The following is a 20,223-nucleotide window of genomic DNA, read 5'->3' as shown; positions in this document are numbered from 1 at the left end:
TTTACTAAGATTTGCTCTTGTCATTTCACTGGTATTTACGGCATTATTTAACACCCCAAAAAAGCATGTATTAAATCAGGTGGTAATTTGGTAGATTGCGCTGGTCATTATGGAAATGGGATGTTGCGTCAGTGTTTTTTAATGTGCACCTTGTCAGAAAATCACCCATCCCATTGGAATTATGCTCGAACACTAATTTAACGCAAAAAAAAATCAACTAACACATAAAGACACATATATGACAAATCCATCAAATTTCACAAGAAAAATCATGATGTCCTTGAACCTTCTACATACATTGTGAAAATGATGACACATGACACAAGGCTCCGCCTACAAGTAGTGACATCCTCTAATATACAAAATATATAGTTTTTCAGATGGAGAAAGGGATGTTATTGTGATTTTTTTTTTTTTTTTTTTTTATTGCCAAAAAAATTTTGGCAAAGAAATTTACCAGCAATTTCTGAGTGAAAAACAACAGGTAAAAAACTGAATTAAATGTGGAATGTTTAAGTAGAAAGACTGAAATGGTATTTTCTTGTAAATCACGCCAATAATCTTCATCAAAACCATTTTTTTCAAGATTTATCAAGATTGCACAATAATATTTTGCTGTATAACACAGTATTTTTGCTGTCTGGTTGTTTCTAGTTTAGACACAGTGTTACGGTCATTATGACCTGGACGGCAGGTTAAAATATCATCTTCCAAAAGGTTCAAGTTTAGCAGAGCGTTTAAGTAAATTGCTTTGGTCCCATCATCCTCGGATGGCTGTATAAATAGCGATGGTCACCAAATGACTCACAATTTGAGACGTGAAGTGTGTGTGTGTTGGAGGGCAAGCGAGTGGCTGGGTGTGAGAGCAGATGTTGAAGTCATTGGACAAAGGCCCACGCTGTGCTACAGCAGGCCTGTGTGTCAGCGGGTCAGAGTCGGATGCTGTGAACAGTCAGCTGACCTTCCGCATGATGGACATTAGGTAGAGGTCTCACACTTAGGGTGGAGCTCAAGGACGTGACCAACATAAAGACAGCAAACACATGCTTGCTTTCTGCTCCACACACACACACACACACGCAGAAGTATCACTTTAAGAAGGGCTGAACAAGAGAGCCGTGCGCTGGTGAGAGAGGTTTGGTTCATTTCCCACGCACTGGATTAAGCAGAACTGGGCAGACTGTGTCTCTTCCGAATCCAGCTGGGCTTGTTTATTTGTGTGTGTGTGTATGTGTGTGTGTGAGCATGCTCACAGACAAACAGGAGCCAGTGACAACAGCCTCTCTAGAGAATCAACTTCCTCTGTCACAAGACACGCACATACTTTCCACAGCCTCTGCTTTAAAAACCTGCTTTAGAGAAGGAAGAGCATTTAATAAGGATCCAAAAAATTCAACGATTCTTCATAGCCAACTGTGACTTTGAGACATATTCAATGAATCTGTGAATTAAGGGTGTTTGCTAAGACAAGCTTAGTCTCACACTGCTAGACCTTTGACTTGCATTTGCGTCTGGTCCATATTGCAAGATTAGCCTGCATGAGTGACATTAAAAATAATAAAAGCACAGAGAAATTTAGTTTAGAAATTTATTTGGAACTATTTGGAATTATTTGGAGGTTAGATTTTTACAGACTTCAGTCAAAGAAGAATAACTTATATTTATTATTAGTAGTAGTGAGTAATATATATATATATATATATATATATATATATACAAATCTCTTTGTTTTTATTTAATTATTAAAATGTAGTTATTAATGAAACATTATTCTTAAATAATATTTATAAACTTAATTATAAATGTAATAAAAATAAATTATTAAATCATAACTGTAATAAATAACAACAATTATAATTAATTTATTATTGTGACGTACATTAATTACTATTATTATTATTATTATTAAATAATAATCATTTTTGTTTTTATTTTATTATTATAAAATGTATATTAAATAGTAATTATACATTTAACTATATTTACACTTAATAATAACAATTATGAAACATTAAATAATAATCATAATAAATAACAACAATAATAATTTTTTAATTGTTACTAACATTTATAGTTTTTATTATTATTATTATTATTAAACAATAAATTAAATTGAAGTTTGATCACAAGGAAATGTGATAAAAAATTAGAATAGATGAAAAATTGTCCAAATTAATAGATTTTTCAAGATGATAATTTATTAAAAGTGACCCTAATTAAAGAATCACCCTTACATCACTGGAAAAAGTGAAGATAAATTTTATTTAATTATAAAGCAACGAAAGGTTATATTTGTTACTTTAGATTTGTAATATAATTTAATATAATATAATATACTATATTTATTGACTGTATAATATCTCATTTATTTTTGTCTAATTAAGGTACACGTATAGTTTTTATTAATATGTTTTATTTCATTTTTATTTATTTTTTTTATATATAAAAATTTTATTTGCATTTTGTTTTGTTCTTATCCAGATTTTTATATATATATATATATATATATATATATATATATATATATATATATATATATATATATAAATATATATATATATATATATATATATATATATATATATATATATTAGGGGTGTAACGATACGCGTATTCGTATTGAACCGTTCGGTACGACGCTTTCGGTTCGGTACGCGGTACGCATTATGTATACCGAACGGTTCGTTTGAGTAATTAATTATATTTGAAAAAAAAAAAAAAAGAGAGAGAGAGAAATATAATTATATGCGTTCAACAAGGTAGCCCAATAACCCAAACAACGTAACAGGCAACGCCCCTGACACTCCCGAAGAAGAAAAAAACACCATCTTATATGTTTATGTTAGGCTACTCAGCAGGCGCTCGCTCACTCAGTACGCGCTGAAGGCTCGTTGCAAAATAGCCAATGCGTTTAACAGACTAGAAATGAGAAGATCCTCCAATAACCAACAGGTCTGGTGTTTGGGTGCACTTTGGATTCCCTTTAAGCTATAATGGTGATGGCAAGAGAGTGGTGGATAAAAAAACAACGGTATGTCGCATCTGCAACATGACAATAGGGTACACCAGCGGGAATACAAATAAATAAATAAATAAATAAACACCAGCGGTAATATCTGGGATATATGCGTCAGTACTATCTGGGAAAAGACGAAAAAAAGAAGAAACATGCACGCAGCAAACTATCCCTGCAGCATTTAGACACTATAGCTTACAGGGAATCCAACCCAAACACCAGACCTGTTGGTTATTTTAGGATCTTATATTTCTGGTCTGTTAAAGGCATTCGACATTTTGCAACGAGCCTTCAGCGCGTGCTGAGTGAGCGAGCGCCTTAGGGGCCGTTCACATATCGTGCCTAAAAACGCATGGAAAACGCTAAGCACGTCTTTCTCCTCCTTTCCAAAGCGCTTGGGCAGAAGCGCTCATGAGGCGTCTGTCTTTGCTAAGCAACAATGACGTGCTCTCTCCATGAGACGCGGAAATTTCAGCGAAGGATAAATGGATTTGCAGCTCTAAAAATCGCTTGCAGTAGCGCTGCTACTAAATTTATTTCAAAATTGCAATCCATATACAACTATGATCAGCTGTTCCTTCATCTTGGCTGAGCTCTCAACGTTGTTACGGGAAAGGATGAAGCTGATTGGTTGGTTCTTGTCACATGACCCGCGGTGCGCTTGCGGCATTCTGAAAAGTTGAGATGTTTTTACATTTTGCTGTATCTAAAACGTATCGAACCGAACCGAACCGTGACATCAGTGTATCGTATCGAACCGAACCGTGAATTTTGTGAACCGTTACACCCCTAATATATATATATATAATTCAATTTGAATCATTTAAAATAATAAATAATACACAATTGTTGTTGTATTTATTAAAATAAATTCATATTTATATTTAAATAAGTATTTTAGCTTATTAACACTGAATAATAATAATAATAATAATAATATATTAAATGATTATTATTATTTTATTATTATTAATAAATTCAATATAAATGAACATTAAACATCAAAACAAAGATCATTAATCATTTATATTTAACTTATTTATTGTTATTAAGATTGATAAGATTTAATTTGTTATAATGATGTTAAATAATAATAATAACGTTTATATACCAAAATATTTTTTTATTTCTGCTGATACGTTAATGAAAGATTTGTTTATTTGATTGAAATAGTTATTTTACGTTGAACAACGTGATTCAAATAACATTTTACATAATACTTTTTACCAAATAGCAGCACATGACAGCACTGTAACATATCAAGAGTGAAAATGTTAAGCTTACCTCTTTATGAAACTCAATATTTTTTAGCAATTTTCAAAGCCGTAATGACTACACAAATTGCACCCCAGTTTTAGTTCACAGTAGCAACTTTATATTGGACGTCCATAATGAAGGGTTTGTAATCACAGTAATCTAAATAAAGATGTTTGTCATTGACTTGTTTATGGAATACAAAAACAAACACAAACATACATTCAATAGTGTACAGGGAGCAGTTGATGAGAAAACTGCTGTATTTAATCTGGCGTGTAGTGCGACAGCGCAAACGCCCCGACACAGGCCTCGTCCAAACAAAACACCCAGACTAAAACATTCGAGGCGTCCATAAACACACCAGAATGACGATGTCATTCCAATGACTGGCTAAAACGAGACTAAGCAGACAAGGAGGAAGAGACACATCTGCAGGCCTTCGGGGGATTTTTCACTCTTAGCCAGATATCCCTACACAACACGAATCAATTTGCCGGGTCAACTGCGTCTTCATTTCAGCCTTTTGTCTTAGTCAGACTGTTTTTTTTTCCTTGTCATGTTGCCATTTTAATAAAATGATGGGAAGAACAGAGTAGGATGAGATCAGGAAATGACACAAGATGGACTCAAACTTTCATCACCCATAAGAGCACCACAGCTTTATGTGTCAGAGTTTGTGTGCTAATGACTAGAGCAAGTCATTTCATTATTTCTTATTTCAAATAAATGCCGTTCTTACATTTACATTTCGTCATTTTGCAGACACTTTTATTCAAAGCGACTTACAATTGGGAAATGTTGTGCATCTTGAGGTCCGTGTAAATACTGGTTATATCCTAACCCTAACTTTATGAGACACAGTAGGCAGCAGACAAGCTAATTCCCCCACAAACCTACTATCGCTAGTATTTGCATTCAACCATTCATACAGGCTAATCTTTTCCCAGCTGTACACATCTTCTGTTACAGCATGCTAAGAATACTATTTATAATCAATTGAAGCTGATGTAATTCTTCCACCAGAAAAAGAGATCTTTTGAAGCTGCTGGGAGAAGAAGTTGGCTTCGACATCAAGTGATTTGTTTAGCGATTACTTTTGACATTCTTGCCTTTGCTATGAGAGAAAACTGCAGAGGAAAAAATTAAGCTCCGCTGTTTAAGATACTTGCCGTTTTAAACAGTGCACACAAAGATAAAAGCACCGCAGGCATCTCAAACAATACTGCTTTTGATAGGGGCTGTGTTGCGTCATTTGGGCTTGCAACCCAATGTTTGCCACTTGAGAGGTCTCTCATTAGGTTTATCCAAATGCTAATCGATCCCAAAGCTGGCTTAGCTCTTTTTTTCTTCCTCCTCTTCTTTTTCAAAGACTCCCACACACAGCAGCTGATGGGAATCAGTATAATTTTCCCACTATTTTCCCCTGAATGTGCCACAGTTTGAGGAATGGACTTCAATTAGGCTCAAACACACTGATGCCACCCTGCCCTCCATAAGACACATAATGCCAACATACATTTATTTTCTGAGCTCCATAAAGAGAATCAATGTGCCAACCATGAAAAGAAAAACAGACGCCATCACCAGTCAAGAAGTTTTGTATGATGGGTGGATGGTGAGCTGCTAGAAGAGGCAGGATTGACTTTGGGAAATTTCATTCAGGTCCCAATTAGTTCAACATCTTTGTCACAAATCACAAATACATGAAGACAGAGATGAACTAAGAAGTGCAAGAACCCAGAGAAACCTCCAAACTGGCAGCCAAACTCTGAGAAATAAGTTAACTCATCTGTAAACAAAAGCTTCTTGCCCAGAAGCATTAAAAAAAATACTCTAATGAACTTTCATTGGATGTTTTTCCCCATTGATCAAAGATGATCGCTACCCCAGAGACGCAGCGGGACAAAATAAAACAAGAAATAAATAGATATATTTTTAGATCTAAGTCTAATGATGTTGGTTACTGGCAGGTAAAGCTTTGCCCAAAATAGATGGACTAGACAGAGTAACCTGACCAAAGTGATGGTATGTTTAAAAATAGAAACCCAAGAGACATCAAACATTTAGAACATATCCTTATGATTAATCATAATCTAATCAAAGAGTAAAAACATCTTTCAATATATATATAACTGGAGGGTCCAATAGGAGGACACACTCCAGCCCCTTCCCACACACAGTATAAGTCATAATAATCCGTAATTATGTCCCCACTGGATGCAACAAATTCCTCGTTTGTGATGGGTTTTATTGTTTTTGTCTCGTCGCGCTGGTGTTCTGACCGGGACACGCATCACGGTTGATGTATTTGGCCAATCACAATAAACTGGATAGCTGGCCAATCAGAGCACACCTCGCTTTTCAAAACGATGAGCTTTGTAAAAAATCAATGCTTTTTAGAAAGATTGGGCATAGAGGAGCAACAATAATGTAGAGTATGTGTATGTTTTTTTACTTAAACTGCATAAACACATTTCATTCCACCAAATAAACAAAATAATGTTTTTTTTAGCAATGTCCCATGACCCGTTTAATTGGATTAACAACACGGGTTATCGGAGCTTCAGCTGCTTTAGAAAGTTCATATCACAAAAAGCAGCAAGGAACCATTTAGAGCATACTACTCTTGCTTAACGTAAAAATCAGTCCCATCTGATTAAGATCATGCGGTCTTTAGTATTTGTAAGTAGGCCATCATCTTTCTGCAAAACCCTTTATAGTGCCTCCACCTAAGTTAGAGTTGCATCACACATGAATTTCAGTCTTAGCCTCAACAGTGACAGGTTATTGAGTACATCCTTTTGGTTTCACTCTAACGGTTCTCTCCTTAGATTTGCTGACACAACACCTTAGGGTTCCGGGTGACAATTTCAGTTCCCTGGAAACTGAGTGATTAATGGATAAATAATTAGCCTTGACACATGTGAGCCAGCATGATGGCCTTTCTTTTATTCAGAGTAACAGCCATGAAAGTGGACCTCATGGCACAAACCCACAATGCATCGCAGAAAGATCCAAAGAGCAACTTTAAATCCCTCTGTGCAGCCCACAACCTCTTCCCCACTTTCAAACTCATCTCATCCATCTGGAGGTCACTTTGTGCACCCAATAAATGCACTCCCTATCTTAGATTGGGCTTCTCTCCTTTGGGGAATAGATGGGGCTTTCAACAGCCTAATCATTTATAGTGCTTCTGGGCAAATAATGGCTGCACTTTTTAAATTACTAAGTTTACCTCTTCCACCAAAGAGTTCTTGAAGGATCAGGTTCACAGACAATAGGTTCCCTCCAAAGGCAGAGGAGAAAACAAATCGAGATGCTGGAGACAAGACCAGTATGTGACAAAAATACAAATCCACAGAAAAGTGAGAAGTCCCAACTCAAAGGCAAAGAGGTCTAAAAGAGCAGAATAAAGGAAGCCGTGTGCTTTTCACACAAATTATTTAAAGGTTTATTAGGCTTTTCGCATAGAGGAAATCACATAAATGTGCTTCAGAAGGCGCTTTTATCTCCCGACGTAATTGCGACTGAAATTACAATAATTGTACCAATTAAAGTAATCCTGAATGAACAGTATGTCATCTTAATGTTTCAGTACTTGGGAGAAGAGTCTGTCTAATTAGCTTCAATAGCCTGCCATGCATTCATTTCGAGTGTCATTAGTTAGAAAGTTTCGCTAAAAATCGCTTTAAATCCTGGATTTGAAGCCCAGCACTGAGAGCCGATTGTTCCCTCAATGAATAAGCCGAGCATTGTGACAGGAAGCATTGTGAGCGGGACGAGCCTTTCAGAAAGCGGAAGGGCTTCCGTGTTCTTTTTCTTTCACCGGTGAATGTCACACAGAGTCGGCTTGCCAAGAAGATGCCGAGAGGTGCGGGTGGCGTGGACGAAAGGTGAAGGGGCGTGTCCTCCTTCCTGTGCATTCACATTGAACCCCTCCAGCGACTGGTCATTATGGAGCAGGACACGCCAACTTTCCTGGTGGGTTAATTAACAAAGGCCGCTCTTGGAGTAGGAGAGGCGGGGACATATGTTAGCGGGCCAGAGCTGGCTGATAAAGGGAGGAAGGGCGGGCTGGGCATGGTACCTGGCCCACTCAGGTTCTGTCATACCATCCTGGCACAAGCCGGGCACCAGATGTCAGAGAAGAACCGGCTCGGCGGGCAACACCTCGTAACAAGCACAAAAACAAAGCAAAGTGCCATAAATAAACTCCAGGTGGACCTGACTCTGCTCAAAAAGTCCACTAGAGATCATGGCCATCAGCCACCTCAACATCTCTCTCACTCACTCGCTTTCCATTCGGACTTCCGCCTGTTTTTTGTTTTTTTATGGTAAAACAACCCAAATGTGTCTCACTATAACTAAGACATTCTCGGTCTGAAATAATGGTCGTAAAAAAGACCAAAAACAACCGTGACTCATGGTCTTTCAGAAGGGAGACCATTAAGTCCAGACTGGTCTAAAAAAAAAAACTTTACACTGAAACAGAGAATGACTTGAGTTGAATTCGGGCGGAAAGGGAATTGGCTGAGCATTTGTCTTTCAAATTGTCTAGGTATGTTGGGTTCTTTGGTGAGTGGACTTAGAGTAATTTGTAGTTTTACTCAAAATACAGAGGTGCAAACACTGGTGACCCAGTGGTTATAAGCCAGTGTACACAGAAATCCTTGTGTTTCCCCTGCTCGTCGATTTACTGTAGCCTGTCTAAACGTTAATCATAAAACAAGCTGGTGTTATTAACAGATTATACACATTCTGGTGCAGATTAAAGGGTTGGATCACCCAGGAACTGGAGAGTTGTTTCTATGCTACAAAGTTGTTACATACTAAAGTTCAAAAGCATGTTGTTTTTTTTAAATGTGTATCATCAAGAGTCTTGAAATTTTCATGATTTTGGCATTGACTACTGAAAAGTCAGTATTATGACAACCATAATCTCAAATAAATCACATTACTAAGACTAAGATTAATAAAATTAAAATAGATTTATTACTATGAGTAATAGTTCCTCTCACAAAAATTCCCCCAAATATGACATTTTGTTTCACTGGAAGATGTAAAGGAACGGAGTCATGTTTTCATTTTCTCTCACCTGAAAAATGCAAATGCACATATAATATTGCACAAGTTTTTCTTGTCCGAAATCTAAAGCACTTTGAGTTACTTTAAATCTATAAAAGGTGCAATATATATAAACTGCACAAAACTACTAAATTGTTCCTTTAACCTGTTAGTCTTAAAGAAACCCTGCATATTTTTTTAGGTTTAGGTTCATGTCTATCTAGGCACAGTTTTTTTTAGCAGGCATTTACACAAGAAATATGCATGAATATGTAAATAGAAATTGTTACAATTTGTATATTTAAAAAAAAAGGATTAAAAATCATCATGTAAGATTCTGCATAAAGAGACAGCAATCAACAATTTTTTTGTTTTTAAGTACAAAAGTATACTTTAAAGCAGTCATGAGTTTAGAAATGTAATTCCCCTTGATCTCTTGATATATAAGAGGTCATTGCACTATAAAAAATATCCTGTAAGTTTCATAACTCAAAACTTCCTTGTTAGTCCAAAAACAGCTATTATTGAAACCAAGCTGCCAAAATGAGTCAATTCATACTGGATTATTAATGTTTTTAACCAAAAACACAATTTCTTTTTTTTTGTCAGAGTAAATCACAGCAGCATCCATCTATTATTTTAATATCCAAAACTGTTATCCAATCATAGCAGTTGGCATCCTTAAACACGATCACTAATAAAGCCATGTTTTTAATGTAAAAATCTTAATAACGTTATAAGTAAACCTCAGAAAACATGACGTTCATGACCCCTTTAAAGTGCATTAAAGGAAACCAAATTTTTCAGATGCATCTTCTCTGAGAGCATTTTCCTTTGCTAACAAACTTGTTAGTACAACAGTCTTAAAGAAGGAAAGAAAGATATAGATAACAAGCCAAACTCTATAATTCTTAGTTACGACACACAAATCGTTTTTGGTGTGTCTCGCATTGTGGTGTGGGTTTTCAGGGTTATGTTGTGCAAACTGTATGAACGAAATGTGTCACAAACAAACACACACTCACACCAGAAAACACACTGTGAGGCTCAGCCTTATAATGACCTACCATGGAGCAATGTTACAAAGAGGGGATTTCGCCACTTCTCTCTTCTAGGAATCTGTGTGTGTGTGTGTGTGTTGAGAGAAGGCAGAAGGATGTAGAAAACCAAGCTAAACCGGGCAACACACCCACACACACTCCCGAGCAAATTATATCAGTCCACTGGTCTTCACACACTATCACAAGAGCGAGAACAAACGCCTAGGCCTTGTGACTCGACTGAAAATGACAGCTGACCTATGAAACTCACTCGTCTGCCACTACGTAGCTTTCTGATTGGCTCTTACATCAGTGTGGACCACACACTGACCCGTCCAGATCGCTCTGGTCAAGAGACTAACAGGCCTAAAACCCCTTCACGATGAACCAACATATAGCTTCATGGCTAATCACTGAGAAACAGCTGCTAAGATGGACACAGGTCTGCGTCTATGCCAGCCGCTGTGACTCACCCTCATTTCTATAAAAAGCGTGCAAATGCATGGCCACGTGACCTCGAGAGTGCAACAGAAGGAAGAAAAGAGCGCCAGTAAATTTGACAGTTTTTTATCTGAGCAACATCTGTGACAGATAACAGAATAGCACGGCAGGCCTCTATTTTAACATCCACAGTGAACGATTCGCTGCCGCCCACCTGCACCGAAATGCAGCGCTGGTGTGGACACGAGGAAATGAAGGGTATTTCGGGGTTTGAAAGAGGAGAAAAACGGGTGAGACGCAGCGCTAAAGGGCATCATGGCGACTGGGAAAGAAAGAGCGATGGGGAGAGAGAGAGAGCAGATGCTGACACTGAGATGCTCTGACACTTCTACAGCCCCAGGAGTCACAGCATGTTAGTGCAGTGTGACAGAGCAACCTTTAAAGGCCAAACACTGAGCATCAGCAAACCTAACGGCCTTACAGCAGCCACACACACACACACACACACACACTCGTCGAACCCTCTAGAGAGGATGCAGCAAATGTAACTGTGATGATGTGTTGCATGTTTGACGACAACAAGTAAATAAGACAATTATTAAAGAGTGACAGTCTGTTAGTCAAGCAGCGGCTGAGCAGCATTCTTTTGGTTTTGCTGTTCATATATGAAAATCCTGCTGTAAGCGGATGAAAGGAAAGATCAAAGCTTGAAATACTTCATGGTACTTCATACCCAATGAGACAACCGTGATTTATAGGAATTGTGCTGCGGACCAAAAATGAAATAGAAAGAACTGAGATTTCCTACTGCCACCTGCAGGTTGCAGGCATTATTACATTGAAACACAACAAACCAGAACAAAAGAAAATTTCCGTGCCATATGCATCGACTGAAAAAAAAAGCCACAAGGACTAAAATAATAATAACAAAAATAATCATTATTGAACTAAACTAAACAAATGAATCATGGAAATACGTAAAGGAACAGAACTAAAATAAATAGAACTAAATGAATAAATCAATAATAAAATGAATAGCATTAAAATAAAAAAAATAATAATAGATAAATAGCTAAATATTACATGAATAAATAAATAAATAGAATAGAATTAACTAACTGAAATAACATAAATTAAGATCTAAATAAATACACTAAACCAGAACAGATAAATAATAATAAAAAAACTAATAAAGATGTAAAATAAATCACTAAATACAGTATTAAGTAATTACATAAATAAATAAACAATATTAATAAATAATAATAAAGGTAAAGGTAAAATAATAAATAACTAATAATAACTAAATAAACAAGAGAAATAACTAACTGAAATGTTAGAAATAAATACATTAAACAAGAAAATAAACAACAAAAAAACATAAATAAAACTAAATAAAGTAGTAATAGAAATAACTTAATAATAGAATTAAGTAAATAAATCAATACATAAATGATAATAAAATTAATAACAGTAAAATAAGAAATAATTAAATTAATAATAGATAAATATCTAAATAAAAATATAGATATAGATAAATAAAATAAAAAAATAATATACATACTTAAGTAAATAAATAAATACCAGTAATAAATAAATGATAAAAAATAAAGAACAAAATAAATTCCCAGTTAATATTTGTATGTTATGACATTCAGAGTTTGATGTGAGGTACAGAGGACTATAAGCTGACCTCTCATAGATGGTCCTCAGTGTGACCTGCTCTGAGACTCCATCAGTTTCCTCCAGGAAGAGAATGATCCAGGATGTGCGGTACGGCCACTCCTCCGTCAGGTTGATCCAGGACGCTAGTCGGTCCCAGTTAAAAATGATCTGATTGGCTCTAAGTAGGCGACCTAACAAAAGGCACCTCATTACTGTTATATCTTTGTAAAGTCACTGCTCATGTCTTTAACACGCCACAATCAATAACTAATGTATGGAAGTATAATCGGGTCACACTGACCTGTGACTGACACTATGTTGAGCAGTCTCCTCATCGTCTGAGGGCTGATGTCACTGAACCAGTCTTCGGTGACCAGCAGCTTGGTCAGGTCGAAGGACATCTGGCGCGTGACGGAGCGCTGCATCTGTCTCCTGCGGTACGTGTCCTACACACCAATATACAGACAACTCAAGTTCAGGAGGCCTGTAGCGTCTGTGTGATTAACTGTAGGCCTCTTCTGCACGTTTTGATTTAGTATACTGTCATGTACCTGTCAGCTACAAGTGCATTGTGTTTCCACCAGATCTAATCATTCTCTTCACAGTTCAGTCTCTCTCTTTCACTAACAGACACACACATGCATAAATATTCTCTTAAGATGCAACCTTCCAATCATTGCGCAGAATAAATCATAAACGTCAAACAGTGGCCGCAGAAAGTATTTTGACATTTAAGCTACATATACAAATTACATAACAAATAGAGTTGTAGAGAAAAGCATGTGATTTATAGATGTTTTACATATATATATATATATATATATATATATATATATATATATATATATAAAAATCAGCAACTGTGACAAAATAGCATCTGCAAACAAATGATAAACGTACATCAAACATTTCCTGAAATTACTTTAAACCTACTCGTCCCAACAGCATTTTTATTGGATATATACTGCATTCAATTTGACTACAACAACAATTTAACCGACGCAAATGAAAACGTATGCATTATTAAAACCAAGAATATAAAATATATTATACAAAAATAAACTAAAATATAATGCAATATAATACAGTAAAAATAATATGCTTGAAATAATGATAATGACTATAAGAATGCAAATGTAATAATAAATATTAAAAAATAACAAAAATATTTTAGTTTAATAGAAATAAAATATAATAAAATACTATTTATTAAGTGATAATTATTTGACCACAGCAGTAAATATGCATTAACTATGAATACAAGTAAAATTAAAATAAAATAAAAACATGAAATATAATAACATCGATCAAATATTATATACTATTATTACTACTACTTCTAGAATTATTATTATTATTATTTATATTATTATTATATACAATTAAATAGTATATACATTATTATAATGAATAATAAAGATTGAAATTATAATTAATCTTTCTTAGTGCTGTCAAATGGTGGAGCTACACATTTCTCACTTGAGAGTGCATGTTGGAAATGTTGGAAGTGTTGGATCAGCACTCATCAGAAAATGACAAAGTTAATTTAAACTTTCACTGATGTTTGAGAATGAACCAGTGAAATGGCAGTTGCGGTGGGTTGTGTCTGGAGCTGCTGATTCAATGTTGCGTCTGGGCAATTTGTCCTAAGAGGTCTGCTCTTCTCTTAAAGCTTCAGCTGGTTCACTACAAGCACAATGCAGAGTCGATCACGAGCACTGCGGGGTCAGAGCTTTAAGCCCACTTTGAAGTTTTTAATGCTGAACTTGTGACTTGACTACTACTTGGAACACATGGCCATCAATAAGGTAGCCCCTTGATCCTGGATGATGGAGGGGAGACTTATGTAAAAATATGCATGATGAAATTAACTTAAGTGTATCAAACCTAGGCTCCACAAATATATATTTCACATTAACCAAGAAAATGACACTTTCAGAGCCGCCCTACTATTTCTCTTCTTTAATGACTGGAGTCTTCCACGAGCAGCTCACGAAACCCACTTAACAACTTTCCACAACAAAACGTGCAGATCAGGGGTACGGCGAGCCGGATGCTCAGCCAAGAAACAGCAGAGGCAAAACAAGAGGAGCCTGCCCCTGAAATAAAGAGGGGCCAAATAAAGGAGGCAGATAAATCAGCCAAGCAAACAAACAGCCCTCGCAGGGCGAGCAGAGGAGCCACTTAGCCTCCTGCCTCCGTGCCGCCGTGCCAGTGCTTTGTCACAGAGACCCACTGCTGCTGCACCCCGTCATTAGGCAATGGCATCTCAGCGGGAAGAGTAAACAGACATTAAATCAATTACAGACGCTCCTCGGTGGCATCCAGGGTCTCTGACAATAACCCCCCTCCAAATCACACACACACACACACAAGACCTGGACCTAACTGTCCTTTCTAACTGTGAATAAATGAGACTTACAGGCATAAAAGAGCTTGTTAGAGAGAATAAGCATGGTTAAAGCCGTTATAAATGAGTTATTAATGAGTTACTAATGAGGTAATAGCAGCCATATGGCCTTCATTGAGCTGGCCATCTTAAATCGTGCTGATGGGAAGTGGTGGGAGTGTTGGAGGCTGACTCTTACCCGGCGGTTCAGCGCTGTTTTGCTGCCCAGCCTGCCCTGCTCGCCGAGACTGTTCTGAGACAACTTCCTGTCCATGTCCTCTTGCCACGCTGCAGATGGAGAGAGTCAGACGTTCAGAGGAGTTATCCGAGCGGAAAAGATGTGCTGTTCGTCTATATAACATGCACTATACCGCAGATGATGCAGACGACAAATTGCAACATAAATCAAAGAAATCAGATTAACAGAACGCAAACATCTTGTCATACATTAAACGCATTAAAGAACAGTAAGAAGTTCAGAGGTTTTTAAACTTCTTCTTTTTTTTTTCACAAAGGATAGAAAGTCATGCAGGCTCTGAACAACGTGAAGGTGAAGAAAAGTTTTTTGAGAGCCTTGAAATGCATTTGCATAGCTAGTACAAAGAGAAAAAGTACTTCTATGGAGGTGTTTCCAAAAAATTAAATTAAATAATAAATTAAATATTAAATTAAATTAAAATAAAGTAATATAAAACAATAAATGAAATATATAATGAAATAAAATGCAACTAAATTGAAATAAAAATAATATTAAAAAATAAATTGAATTTAATCTCATATAAAAAATAAATAAATAAATAAATAAAGTATAATATAATAAATCAACACCATAAATATCTAGCAATACAAAAACAACAACAAAAAGGAATTTAGGGGATAGCACCCAAAACTATTACATTTTCTCACCCTCAAGTCATTTAAAACCCGTGCAACTTACTTTCTTCTGCTTAACCAAAATTAAAGTGAATGGGGCCTTTCAGTGTATGGACAAAAACAGTTATAAATGATGACATGAGGGAATATTTTACTCAGAATCTTTACTCTGAGAGTCAATTTTCATACCAGCTGTCCTGTCCAGTGAAGTATTTCCACCTTACTACAGCAGTATATGTATGTACTTTTCACACATTTCGTAAAAAACAAGCATATTGTAATTCAGAATTCTGCCTGTACCGACCATCAGAGCTCAGCTGATCCGCAGTGGCTGGAGTGGAAATGCAGAGTCTCTTGGCAGTGCTGAGGCCACGGCTGTTGAGGAACACGGGCAGGTGGATGATGTTTCGCATGTAGTCGTGGCCGTTGATGTTGGAGTCACGTAGCACACTGTTGAGGTTCTGGTTTATGGCCTTGATGATGATATGAGGGTCACTGGCAAAGATTGAGATGAAGGGACCTTTAGAGAAGAGCACCCGAACCTGCAAACAGAAGAGACAAGAACGTTTCCTCTTTGTTAATACGGGAACATCTGGTCTAAGTTGGAGCCTAGTGGTTAGAGCACCTTGGTTATTATAAGTTAATTTACAATTAGTCATTTAGCAATTAGTTAATGCATTAGATATCATAAGAAAACAATACAGTCTTTTTTGTAAATCAATGTGCTATACTAAACAAGTGGCCTACTTTTCTCCTCTTTCGCTCTCAGAATGAATTAAGTTACTTAGTAATAATTCTATTAGACTATCTATGTGACACAGGCCTATAGCTCAATGTCGTGGATCATGTGTATGTTTACACACAATTTAACACACCCAGACATGTACTCATTTAAACGTGCCGGGTCTTTCCCGACTAATGAAGGACACAGGGATATGTATCAGTGTCACAGGATACCGATTTGTAGACCATAGCAATCGCTGTGAAATATCTGCTGACGTTGCGTTTCTCCACGCCAATTAAATTGTGGCACGAAAAAAAATGCCATCTGCATTCATATCCGTCATTTTTCTTATAGAACATCAGCTTTAGCAACTGGAACAGTATTCAACTTGAAGGGAAAATCCAATTTGGTAATTCCTATCAAAATCCGAGACAAAAAGACCAGAATTTATAAAAGATGTGGCTAATTGTGCCACAAAGGAATGTTTGAGGGGTTTTGCAGGCTCTCTGTTAAATGGCAGATTTCATTAGCGGTGAACAGGCTGCCAACACAAGAGGATTAAACCCAAATAATGACATTTAGCTGAAGGAAATTCCATTAGTCCAGCTGGGAGAGAGGAATCTGAACTTCTGGAGCTAAACAAGCCTGAACTCTGAGCAGTGCTGCACATCCAGGAGATGTTTGAGAGGTGAATGGGCTTGTTCTTCCCACAGAGTGGACGTGAGGCACCTTGTTTGGCCATTTAGTCAAGAGCAGGAAGCCAGTGTGCTCAGACAGAATGAGGCTTTTATGTTTACAGCGGAGATGGATGGCTTGTGCCATCAAAAGCTTCTTGGCATTGGTTGAATACACCGGAAAATGTGATTCTGGCAGTAAAGAAAGATTTGTACTATTATTTGGTTATATGGGAGATGTCTGATGCAGGGTTGTGCATGGCAGTGTAAACACACACGCACCGTATCAAGCATCTGTAGCACTTTATCTTGTTCACAGGAATCCAGGCCATCGATGATGACAGCCAGTCGGGTCTGATTCTGAGTGAAGCCATCGATGGTTTTAGCCATTTTAGCCATGAGCTCCACTTCACACTTCAAAACCTGAGACAGAAAGGAAATAGATCAGCTATACAAAACAACCTGTAGTAAAATACAAAAGCCTTCGACGTTTTTAATTTTCACAAAATCAAGCAAAAAGCTGAAGGATGTCGTATCGGAAAAGACCTGCAATAAAATCTAAAACATCTGGTTCAAGTTCTGTGCTCATTAGCAATCCAAAGACTGCAAATCTCCGTTCCATTCTAAAATAAAAGAAAATAAAATAAAAACCAACTAAGATTTTATTGTGGAGCTGCACGATTCTGGATGAATTCCGAATCACAATTATTTTCTTTCAAATAGAGTTCACAATTCTCTAGTCTGAATGAATTATTTAAAATAATAATAATAATAATTAATGAAAAAATCAATGACTCACTCATAAATACCATTACTGAATGAATCAGCAGCTTTGAACAAATCTCTTGAATGAATGATTCACAGTCACTTGTCGCCATCTAAAATGTAATCAACTGTTATTTAAAGTGCCAATTTGAAGCAAAAATTTGTTTTTTTTTGCTTCATTTTGTTCACTGCGACAGACATCAGTGTTTATATCCGAACTATAAAAAAAAATTCCCAGTAATTCTTTGATTATATGAATGATAATACGTGAAGTGAAGATGTTTCATACCTAAACATGATAACTGCTCTCTCTCTGTGTCAGCGGCAGCACAAACACAGATTTAAATGTTCTGGTAAGAATAGACACAGAGGAATCGTTGCGATTTAGAAATAAGATCACAATCTTTTAACGATTACCGAATTTTTCGGACTATAAGTCGCACCTAAGTATAAGTCGCATCAGTCCAAAAATACGTCATGACGAGGAAAAAAAAACATATATAAGTCGCATTCATTTAGAACCAAGAACCAAGAGAAATGGCGAGATGGCGCTCTATGCTGGCTCTATGCTGCTCAGTGTAGTCTACAGGAGCACTGTGCAGTATAGAGCGCCCTCTCGTGTCGAGAGACGGTAATGTTTTCTATTGGTTCATTTCTCTTGGTTCATGTCAAATTAATTTTGATAAGTCGCAGGACCAGCCAAACTATGAAAAACAGTGTGACTTATAGTCTGGGAAATATGGTAATCGTGCAGCCCTAGAGGACATCCAAATCCATCTCTTCAAGACTCGCCTAGTTAGGCCTGCTAAATGAAAGTAAATGTTAAAGTCGTGACTATTACTAAGCAGATTACATATTATATCAGTATCAGTGGCTCACCTTCATGAATCCCTCACTCTTGAGCTTGTGCATGCTGTTGGCAGCGTTAAGGAGCCTCCTCCTCTGAGAGTGCAGCACAGAGTCCGTCACCCGCCACCAGGTCCGACATTTCAGCAGCACGGCCAGACCCACCACACTGGCCATGGAGATCAGAACCGCGTTCACCGTCAGGTTCTCTGCGTCCACCTTGAAGATGGCCAGCAGGGTCATGCCTGTGATCAGACAGCCCGACGTCAGCACAAAGAGCACGAAGGACGGGACACAACATGTCTTCTTCCACTTCTTTCCTGTAAAAAAAAAACACAGCTTGAAGTTAAATATTAACTAAATGTTATGTTAAATGTTATACAAATGCCATTTGTTATTAACAGAATAATTATTGACCATTTTTAATATAGAATATAGATAATAGGTAATATAGAGCTATGTATGGTACAGTTTTTGACTTAATGGGATTTCACTATTCTATAGGTGAAACTATGAGTTTCCAGAAACTATAATTTTCCAGTCAGAAGTATTATGTTCACAAACAAAAATATAACATAAATATTTATGAAAAATAGAAATATTTATGAAAAAAAGTTTTTTTACCACAGTAATAAAAAAAAAATAAAAAAATAAACTAAACAAAAAACCTCAGAAAAAATACAAATAAAACAACTAAAATAAACTAATTTAAAAATTTAATTACTAAAAATAACTTAGGGGTAAAAGAAACATTCAAAACCAAAACTAATAAAAATGACACAAACACAATAAAACTCAAACTCAACTCAAATAAAAATGTAAATACACAAAAATAATATAAATATACAAAATATATTAAAAATCTAAAAAAAATAAAAAGCTAAATCAAAATATTAGTAAATATTATAAAAGTATATTAATAATACTAAAATAGCACTGGTTTAAGACAAACTCTACTTTACACAATGCCTAACCTTTAACCATGATAGAAAATGATGTAACAGAGTCTTGTGTTTTTTTATTGTTGTAGAAAACAATTCAGAAAGGAAAAATTAACTAATCAAAAAAACGGAGAATGTTTTTCGATATTTTCCTGTTCTCGAGGTTCATATTGCATATTCAGCTAACACACCTTGAGTTTCATCATTCTTGAAGACCCTAAAAAGTCTGGTGGCCAAGAAGCCGAACTCTCTCTCACAGGCATCGGACAGCGTAGCTATCATTTCAGCCATGGACGTCTCCCCTCCCACACTCGACAGACGGTTATAGTCCGTGAACAGAAACCTGGACAGATGGAGAACAAAAAAAGACTGACTGGAAATGAGCATCACACATGTGCGTGTTTCAACAGAATGTGCAGGTAATCCAATGTCACGAAGAGAATGCTCACAGCATTAATGCATCCTGCCTCCAAAGCATCTTTATACAGTTTACATCTTTATCTTGTTTTATTTCAACTTTGCATAAGA

The 20,223-nt window shown here is 36.4% G+C and overlaps 1 protein-coding gene across 6 annotated transcripts in view; it reads right to left on the bottom strand.

The window, feature by feature from the left end:
- Positions 1-20,223, bottom strand: part of kidins220a (kinase D-interacting substrate 220a) — a 49,480-nt gene that overhangs the window by 16,314 nt on the left and 12,943 nt on the right. For all 6 annotated transcript variants that reach the window (XM_052580304.1, XM_052580301.1, XM_052580298.1 and 3 more), the window contains exons 16-22: positions 19,887-20,038; positions 18,788-19,074; positions 17,426-17,566; positions 16,050-16,287; positions 15,072-15,160; positions 12,785-12,929; positions 12,512-12,674 (exon numbers count right to left, since the gene is read on the bottom strand). In XM_052580304.1, the coding sequence (XP_052436264.1) occupies positions 12,512-12,674; positions 12,785-12,929; positions 15,072-15,160; positions 16,050-16,287; positions 17,426-17,566; positions 18,788-19,074; positions 19,887-20,038 (1,215 nt within the window). The remainder of the gene's footprint in view (positions 1-12,511; positions 12,675-12,784; positions 12,930-15,071; positions 15,161-16,049; positions 16,288-17,425; positions 17,567-18,787; positions 19,075-19,886; positions 20,039-20,223) is intronic.

This window comes from Carassius gibelio, chromosome B17 (genome assembly GCF_023724105.1).
Source record: "Carassius gibelio isolate Cgi1373 ecotype wild population from Czech Republic chromosome B17, carGib1.2-hapl.c, whole genome shotgun sequence".
NCBI classification, from domain to species: domain Eukaryota; kingdom Metazoa; phylum Chordata; class Actinopteri; order Cypriniformes; family Cyprinidae; genus Carassius; species Carassius gibelio.
The sequence above is the reverse complement of the archived record's forward strand: the minus strand, read 5'-3'. Positions and strand labels throughout refer to the sequence as shown.